At 43.6% G+C, this 9,520-nt stretch overlaps 2 protein-coding genes across 4 annotated transcripts in view; one reads left to right on the top strand and one right to left on the bottom strand.

The window, feature by feature from the left end:
• The window catches only part of MOB3B (MOB kinase activator 3B), a 241,897-nt gene that overhangs the window by 781 nt on the left and 231,596 nt on the right, over window positions 1-9,520 (top strand). The window contains exon 1 of one of the 3 annotated variants that reach the window (XM_010853338.1): window positions 8-747. The exons of the other annotated variants lie outside the window; for them this stretch is intronic. The gene's annotated coding sequence lies outside the window, so the exon portion shown is untranslated. Of the gene's footprint in view, window positions 1-7; window positions 748-9,520 lie in introns of those variants that run through there. 3 annotated transcript variants of the gene reach the window in all.
• On the bottom strand, window positions 1,633-5,610 carry IFNK (interferon, kappa). The gene has a single exon (XM_010853337.1). It carries the CDS (start codon window positions 5,512-5,514, stop codon window positions 4,735-4,737), a length of 780 nt encoding a protein of 259 aa, XP_010851639.1. The 5' UTR covers window positions 5,515-5,610; the 3' UTR covers window positions 1,633-4,734.

The raw sequence follows: 9,520 nt of genomic DNA, 5'->3' as shown, positions 1-9,520 counted from the left end.
GGGACTCAGAAGGGGAAACTCCGCTGCGTCGGCCGGGTCGCCCCGGGGACTGCTGATGCTTCGCGAAGGGAGAGGGTGTGTAAAGGGCGTGCAAATCCTTCGTAACCCCTGGGCCAACAACTGTCAAACATCTGGAATCCAGCCCCTCCCTTTCCCTGCACTCAGGAAGAAGGTGAAAACCCTTCAACTTTCCTCTGATTGCTCCTCCCTGCCTTTGGACCCCTCTGGAAGGGTACAGGGCCGACCCCCGGTGCCTGGCAAGTAAGTACCAGACCGACACCCCAGACTTCTCAAGATCCCCCCTCACCCACCTCCCTGACCCCTCCCAGACGTCCGTCCCGCAGGGACCACGCGACAGAGCCGATGGAGATCGAGGCGAATGGCCTTTTGTTTCTCGGCGTTTCCCCTATTGTTCGCCTTTCTAACATCTGGCGGGGCTCGGGAGACAAGGAAGCCCCTCTCGTCCTCCTCCCCCTCCCCCCTACGCCAGCCTCCCGGCCAGCTTGCGCCCGGGAGCCTGCCTGGGGAAGGCGAGGAGCCCGACCCCTGCGGGGCCGCCCCTCCCGGGCCTTGCGGTGAGAGGGCGGAGGGAAAGTTGTTCCTTCCCCGCCTCCTCCGCTGCCTGTGGCCCCGGGCGCATTTCTCAGATCTTATCCCTAGCGCGCCGCGGAGCGCAGATCCAGAAGGTGCCGCTCGCGGGAGAGAGTGGAAGCGAGGTGCTGCCCCAATCTCGGGTGCCCTTTTCCTGTGAGTTCCGGTGGATTCCAATCTCCGCCTAAAGGCGTGTGGTTGGCCCGTTGAAAGGCGGTGGGACGGGATCAGGGCAGATCTGATAGGCAAATAGCTAAATCTAAGGCTCTGAGACTAAGGCTCTGAGTTTCCAAGGGCCGAAGGGCAGGCGAGTCGCCCTCCTTAAGGAGAGCGTGTGTACTGTGCTGTGCTCAGTCGTGTCCGACCCTTTTGCGACCCCATGGACTGTAGTCCATGGAATTTCCCAGGCAAGAACACTGGAATGGGTTGTCATTTCCTTCTTCAGAGGATCTTCCCGACCCATGTCGGGAAGGGTCCCCTTCTGTAACTCGGGTCTCCTGAGTCTGCTGTATTGCAGGCGGATTCTATACCGCCGAGCCACTAATGGAGATATAGAAATAACCTAGGAAGCCTCGAGACTTTGCTTAGAAATAGGAGTGAAGTGGCTCCCTCCAGAATGAACCTGGGGTCCTGACTTCGCACAGAGCTCCAGTTTAAAGCCCGGGTACCCCCTCAACATTTGGTAAGAGCAGACCTGGAGGACTCAGCACTGACTGTGTAGACGTTTCTCAGTCCCTGCGAATCTGTAGCTGGGGACCGAATTCCCCTGTGAGTGCGCCGGTGAGGTTATAAGCTAAAGCTAAGCTAAGTTGCTTCAGTCGTGTCCGACTCTGTGCGACCCCAGAGACGGCAGCCCACCAGGCTCCCCCATCTCTGGGATTCTCCAGGCAAGAACACTGGAGTGGGTTGCCATTTCCTTCTCCAATGCATGAAAGTGAAAAGAGAAAGAAAGTGAAGTCTCTCAGTCATGTCTGACTCTTAGCGACTCAAGGGATTGCAGGCTCCTCCGTCCATGGAATTTTCCAGGCAAGAGTACTGGAGTAGGGTGCCATTGCCTTCTCCGGTGAGGTTATAGGGACCCTGTTATTACTCTGCCTTTCCGATCAAGTTGTGTGCTTAAACACGGTGCTTATTCTTAGTGACCGAGGATTATTAAAGACCTAGGACTTACACCTGAAACTAATATAATATTGTAAATCAACTATGCCTCGTAGGGTGGGGGGAATAGAATTTGGGCAAAAACGTAGTAGCCACTCTCAGAGGGCAGGGTCCCCAGATGGTGCTCCCAGAGTTGCTTAGCTGGTGAGGGGAGACTGTGTCTGTACACCTGTTGAAATGTATACCTGCACATAGCCTTACATATACTATTGTTAGCTTTTTCTGTCTGACATACAGTCAGTGCCTCTCCCAGGAAGGCTCAGGGAGGCTCTTATTTTTTTTTTTTTATCCTTCACTTTTTGATCTGTGCCCCAAGCCAGGGGAGGGAGGAAGCTTCTGTATGAACACCTGTGACCTTGTACCCACTGGAAGGTTTTAAGTAGACACTGTGGCTCTGCACAGCTACAGGAGTTTGCCCTACCAGAGTGGGAACTTTTGAGCTTCCATTTAATAAAGAGGAACAAAGGAGACGAAGTCGGCAGAGAGGACACACACAACACATTCTCCAGTAATTTCTGGATGTTACCAGTGGGACCCACAGAAGACAGAAAGCAAAATCTTAGAAGCACCAGAAGGCACTTTACAAATACTGCATTATGAAAATGATCCCCACGGAAGGATTCCTTTGAAATTTAGCAGCAGCAGCACTAGAAAAGCAGGAAGTGCCTGGGTTGCTCAAGAAGTGTCTAAAAGCATCCTTAACAAAGTGAAAGGGCAATGTCTGTCCCAGTCTACTCCAGTAAGGAAAATAGGGTAATTATAGGGAAAGATAAGCTTGTACGACTTCTTTAATTTTAGGATTAGAAGAAGACCCTCCCCAGCATTGAAGAAAAAATAAAAAATACAGAGGTGAAAATTAAAACAGAAGGAGGAGGGATATTATAAATAAGGCTACATTGAACAATCTTATCCAATTGCTTACATGGAATAAATTTCTGGAGATAGGATAACTAGGTCTAAGGGGTTAATGTACTTTTTTTTATGACATTTAAGATAGCTATATTGTCCTGTAGGAAACTTGTGCCAGTTACCATTTCCCCATCAATACATAGGATTTTTTTCTTTTGTACCCTGCACTCCACTGATACTCTACATTACCACTCTTTTTTTTTTTTTTTTTAAATCTCTACCAGACTGATGAGAGGGGAGTATCTTATTACCTTCTTTTACATTTCTCTAATCACAAATGAGAATAAACATTTTTCATATTGTCTGTTAGTATTTCTTGTGATGTTACCAGTTTGTGTCCTTACCTATTTTTCAGTGAGAATATTCTCCTTTTTCTGACTAGTGGTGCTCTGAATAAAAGCATCCCGTTGTGACTTCCGCCCCTGCTGGTACAATCAGACAAGCTCTATTGACTAGAAGTGCTGATTTTCTTTCCTTCTGCATTATTGCAAACATTTGGCAAGACTGCAACCATCAATTGCTAAAGTAACTGACATGGTCCCAGGAGAATCATTAAGGCGATCATGCAAAGGCATTATTAGAGAAATTCATGGAAAATATCAAATGTATACTTTCTGCCTTGTAGCTTGCATGTCCCAATTCCTTTATAGCTTGTAATGCTTTTTAAAAATTTACAACACTTACTGATGAGTTACTGTTACTAAATGGATGATATGAACTTGTTTTATTGTCTGATCCTTCTACTGGTAACCAGTACACTGTGATCCACAACTAGTTCTTGTTCTTTTAAACATTTCTTCTAACTTTTGAACTGAGTTTTATTTTAATACTTTCTCAGTACAACTATGTTGGAGTTTAACTATCCAACTATTTAACTATGGATGAATCTTGAGTCTAAACCTTTTAGCAGCATGCTTTGAAAACAAATAGCAAGTAAAGGCCTTCCAAGAGTTGAACTGGATACTCTCTGTGATGCATTTGGGTAGCCACAATCTCTCTGTTGATTCTTGCCTGAAGGTAGATGATTCTGAAATGGGGTAGAAGGGAGAGAAAATTCAACTAGAAGGTGAATTAATACAAATGAAGGACCACACAAGAAAATTTAAGTAAATAATCTGGGTAATCTAGGTACAAAATAACTTTCAAAAAGATAAAGTATATTAAAGTGTCGTGTATTAGTAAGAAGATTAGTTTATTTAACAAGCAGAAAGTGGCCTTCTAGTTGGGAAGACTCCAGTGTGAAATTCTTCTGTAGTCTAAGCATAGGTATTTCATTTCAGGTACAAAACAAACAAAAAAAAGACAGATATTAAACTTCTCTATAGCATTTTTCATGCTTTTAAGTGTCAAAATCGCATGATATGTATTGGGAATGACCAATGCTGTTTGTATTAGAATCATAAGCTCTTAAAAGTTGAATGAGACTTTAATGGTCATCTCATTCAACCATCTAATATCATTACAGATCTTCACTGTCTTGCAGTAATAAAATACCAACCCGCAAAGTTTCTATCATTTTAACCAAACCAGGCTGAGAAGCAAATGGGTCCAAAATTTCTATTTTTTTTTTTAGAGTAGGGAGACAGGAAAGGTTTTAACTCTATGGGATCTTGTACAGGCTCTTGTAATGTGCTGAACTTTCCTAGAATAAACAATCTTGGCAGCAAGAGAGTTAAGCCATTGAGGTGTTAGATTTTGCAGTATTCTCTGAGCCGTGTCCTCTGGCCATTGGTTTGAGGGAGTTCAAAAGCAACAAAGCAAGTACAAAAGAGAAAAAGGAAAGAGGAACAGAGAATAGAGGATGGGAGGGCAAGTCTTCCTCTAAAACTGTCTTCAGGATTTCCTAACAAGACTCTTGATCACCCAGGGGGTGGTAGGCATCGCCTTGTTTAGAGAGGTGAATGTGGCCGATGCTGCAAGGCATCAGAAAAAAATGACCGTTACCCAAACCACCAATAATCCGGTCGAGGGGAGCCATGGCACGGCACAAGCCTTAAAAAGAAGATGGAGGAGGATGAGAAGGAAAACAAGATTGTGGGAGAAACAGAATTTTAATTCTTAGAATACATGAATACCTTATCTCCTCCTGAGTAATGCTGTGAGTTTCTGAAAGAAGTAGAAGCATCTTCTGATTTCCACTCGGACAATCTCCCAGGCGCAGTGACTGTGTTTCTTATCTTTGAGGAACCTGTCTATCCTGTTGAAATATCTCCTCAGATCTAGATTGCCCAGCTGGAGGACCGGAGCTCCTGAGGGTTTCCTGAGGGTCTCCTCTCCGGCTGAGAGAAGCTCTTCCCTCTCTCTTGTGTCTTCATTTTCCTCCTCCTCTTCTTCCAAGCATTGCTCCAGGTACTGCAGCTGGTGATCAAGTCCGATCTGGACTTGTCTCAGGTGTTTCTCTTCCCAAGTGGATTGGAAGGTGTCTTGAGTGAAGATGTGGAAGGCCTGTTTGGACATTTCATAGAAGGCCTCCTTGATGTTCTTCTTCAGAGGCTGGGTGTATGAGAGGATCTCTTGGGGCAACTCGAAAGCTTTTCTTTCTTGTAGACACTCTATAGGAAATGAATTGCTCATTCTGCTCAGAAGTTGCAGATTCTGCCAGGTGACTCTCCTCAGGCGAACATTCAGCGAGTTACAGTCCAGAGAGAGGATGCCAGTGATAAACAGACCCATGAGGCACGCCAGCCACACATACTTTCGAATCCCATCAGGCTTGGTGATCATTTTTTTCCCCTCACCCATGGAGGTGAAAAATCCACAAGATTCAGAGGTTGACAATGAGGTTTTAGGTCTGAAGTATTCCTTTGTGTGCCTTTTATACACCTGGGTATCTTTGGTGGGGAGGAGTTTTTGCATTAATCATTTTATGATACTCAGCATTTCAGCTTCTTTGCCTCTGAGGCTTTTTAGATTTGGGGTGACTACGCTGACTTTGGAAGTGCTGTCTTTTTTTTTTTTTGAGAAAAGTGAGCAGAGCATTATGATTGTGTTATCATCGATGGCTGGATGATCCATCCCAGTCCAATACAATCGTCAGCACAGGACAGATGCAGACTGTTTCGGAAAGCCCTGAAAGCTATGATTCTATACACTTGCTCACCCAACACTGTTACATAAGAGAGAACGATCCTCCAAGAAAATATTTTTTTGTACCTGGCCCTATAACCAAACCTCTTCTCTCACGGAGTTAATCGTAGACATTGACCAAATGACTATGATTATTTGATTGCAAGGCCACTAGAACATAACATGGTTGAGGTTTTTTTCCAGTCTTGTTAAACTTCTATATTTGGATATTTTCTCTTTTATTTGAGTTTTTTGTGTCTCAAGAAAGATGAAAAACAGAGTGGATCATTGAGCATGGCACTTATCGCATAGAAGACTAGACCAACTTAGTTTTGTATTGCCACTAGAAAATGTTGGAACTCTCCAACTGTCCTTTCCTGTAGTGAAACCTGAACCAGCACTTACCATCCCCACCTAGCATTTTGTATGCCTCTGATCTCTTTCTTAGAAATCCTCCAGGGGCTTGTATACTGGGGAATATTTTTCTGCCTCATAAACTTCTCTCTTATAGTATCTAAACTTTTAGATGTGGTTTAGTAGTATTTTAAAACTTTAGTTTAATTTTCTTGCTTGCTGAGAAGCTCTGTGTGCTGTACAGATTTTTTGTTCTTATTTGTTTTTGAGGAGGTATGTGAGTAGGTGATCACCCACTTTAGCCAAACTAATTCACACCTGGACCAATATTCCTGGGGTGATGATGGCTGTCCACCATTTATGATTTTCACTTTCTTTGACCAGAAGGAAAGTTATGACAACCTAGATAGCATATTCAAAAGCAGAGACATTACTTTGCCAACAAAGGTCCATCTAGTCAAGGCTATGGTTTTTCCTGTGGTCATGTATGGATGTGAGAGTTGGACTGTGAAGAAGGCTGAGAGCCGAAGAATTGATGCTTTTGAACTGTGGTGTTGGAGAAGACTCTTGCGAGTCCCTTGGACTGCAAGGAGATCCAACCAGTCCATTCTGAAGGAGATCAGCCCTGGGATTTCTTTGGAAAGAATGATGCTAAAGCTGAAGTTCCAGTACTTTGGCCACCTCATGCGAAGAGTTGACTCATTGGAAAAGACTCTGATGCTGGGAGGGATTGGGGGCAGGAGGAGAAGGGGACTACAGAGGATGAGATGGCTGGATGGCATCACTGACTCGATGGACGTGAGTCTGGGTGAACTCCAGGAGTTGGTGATGGACAGGGAGGCCTGGCGTGCTGCGATTCATGGGGTTGCAGGGAGTCGGACACGACTGAGCGACTGAACTGAACTGAACTGAGGCTTCTTCTGGTATGCCCAAAAAAAGTGGATTTTTTTTCTCCAGGAACCTGAAATGGGATGCCATTAAAGGAGGGGAGTTTTAATTACCACCTTAAAAAAAAAGAAATGCATTAATTTTTAATAAAGTCATTTTAGAATGGTGAGCAACCACTGTTCCTCAAGCATGGCAGACTTTGACTGGAAATTTGGCTTAAAATGTTCATGTCTAAATTAATTGGCTGCACCAAGGACTAATTGTAGACAAGTGAGATTTCTTAAAATCCTGGCTTTTTGGACTGATTTATTTTGAGAAGAAAACCTACTACATATGTTACTTTATATGCTCTCTCTGTATAAACTCTGATTTTGCAGAAATATTTTGTGCGATGACTAACTTAGAAAAATAATCGGGAAAATGAGACCTTTTATACAGGATTATAAACTGACATAGACTTCTTTGAGAGCAAAATGGCGATATATATCAAAAGCCTTAAAAATGTACATGATCTTTGACTCAGAATTCTCCCTCTGGAAATTTATCTCTAAGAAATAATGATGAATGTCTCTAAGGACTTACCTGTCAGGAAGTTCATCACAGGAAAAACTGAAAACAATTAAAATGTTCAGCAGTAGGTACTTGGTTAAGTAAATCATCAGTAGAAAATGTCTGTGCAAGCATTCAAAATTATGCTGTGGGATTATACTTGGTTATTTAGATGGGCAAGCTTTACAGCTTAAAAGCAAGTTTACATGGTAGTATATAGAGTCTGTTAAATATAAACACATGCATACATGTACAGAAAAAAAATCTAGACGTATGTATGCTACAAATGTTAAGAAAAATAATTAAGAAGTATGAACTCTGCATTTATAAACTCTGTGTGTATGTATGCATAACAATGCCAGTGTCTTCTGAAGGCCAGACCTCCTTCCATACCTCATACTACTTCTTATTCCTAAAGCTTCTTGAATTGTCTCAGTCAGAACTGCTTGTTCCTCTTTGGGGCTTTTACAGTGCTTTGTCATCCTTAATTCTGGCTTTTTAAAGTAAATAATTGTATAAGTGCTGAACTCCCAATTTTGTGTCCCCTCCACCTGTACCCACTCAGGGACCTTAGCATAGTTCCTGCTGCTTTGAGACAGTTTCGTTGTACTAACCAAGCTAAGAGTTTGTTCAGTTGAACTTCTATACTAATAGGTTCTGCCAGTGGGTGATGGAGGTGGCTGGAAATTTGGCTATCGTCCACCACGTTGAAGGTCCCTGTATTTTCCGTCAGGGACAGTTTTGTCATCTTATCCCCCTTACCTCAAATTTCTTCCCTTTATTGTCATTCCACATTTTATCCTCATTTATTCAAAACCGTATTTTTAGCATCTACTACATGCCAGTCACTGGGCTAGCTCTTGAAGAAGGATGGGTAAGATAAGTCCATGATCTCAAGGAGTCCGTGGTTGAAGAAGTAAGCATGTTCTGAGTGTTTTGGGTACAGGAGAAATTCCTAGGTCTTTGGTATAGCATGCACCTCATTCCTCATGTGCTGATGATGTTGACAATATTCATGACAAGAAAGGAAAGATGATTGACAGGCATGTTGTCTACCTCTTCCACCATCAGAATTGCCTGATTTAACAAATAAAAGTACAGAAGACCCATGCAATATTTGGGATGTACCTGTACTAAAAATCCTTCATTATTTATCTAAAATTTAAGTTTACCTGGGTGTCCTATATTTTATCTGGCAAGCCTATATACCATGCCAGCCCCACTGACCTCTTAGAGCAGAAGTGAAGTGAAGTGGCTCAGTCGTGTCCGACTCTGCAACCCCATGGACTGTAGCCTGCCAGGCTCCTCTGTCCATAGGATTTTCCAGGCAAGAATACTGGAGTGGGTTGCCATTTCCTTCTTTAGGGAATCTTCTTGACCCAGGGATCGAACCAGGGTCTCCCATGTTGCAGGCAATGTCTTTACCATCTGAGCCTCCAGAGAAGCCCAACTCAGTCATGAAGGCCTCTGCAGGAAACTTTTCCTCTGCTAGCTGTCCATCTCATGCACAGGGGCATTCGATTGTGTTTCTCTGCACTGGTTTTACTTGTGCACCCTTCCCTGACACCTGTGCACACTCTGAAGAGGGTACCTGCCGTACGAAGACAAAATAGTACACATACATAGTCACACATAACTGTCATGATCAGAAGCATTATTGGATGATCGGTGTTGGTCATGCCTCTCTTCTGTAAAAGCCATGCCATCTGACTCCATCTCAAAATATGAGAAAGTAAAAAAGAATGACAGTGTAAGGAAATGTTTTTATTCCAGAATTTGTGTGTCACAACTGCCCAGTCTGTCACCGTGGGCTATGTGTTCGCATGCTAACATTGTTCCATAGGGCTTCCTAGTTTGGAGCTAGTGGTAAAGAACCCATCTGCCAATGCAGAAGACATAAGAAATGAATGTTTGATTCCTGGATGGGGAAGATCCCCTGGAGGAGGGCATGGCAACCCACTCCAGTATTCTTGTTTGGAGAATCTCATGGACAGAGGAGCCTGGC

Source organism: Bison bison, unplaced genomic scaffold, assembly GCF_000754665.1.
Source record: "Bison bison bison isolate TAMUID 2011002044 unplaced genomic scaffold, Bison_UMD1.0 scf7180017864326, whole genome shotgun sequence".
Taxonomy (NCBI): Eukaryota; Metazoa; Chordata; class Mammalia; order Artiodactyla; family Bovidae; genus Bison; species Bison bison.
This window is presented reverse-complemented; position numbering and strand designations above follow the sequence as displayed.

Coding starts and splice junctions, on each gene's coding strand:
- IFNK (XM_010853337.1), bottom strand. CDS start 5,514: ATGCAAAAACTCCTCCCCACCAAAGATACCCAGGTGTATAAAAGGCAC.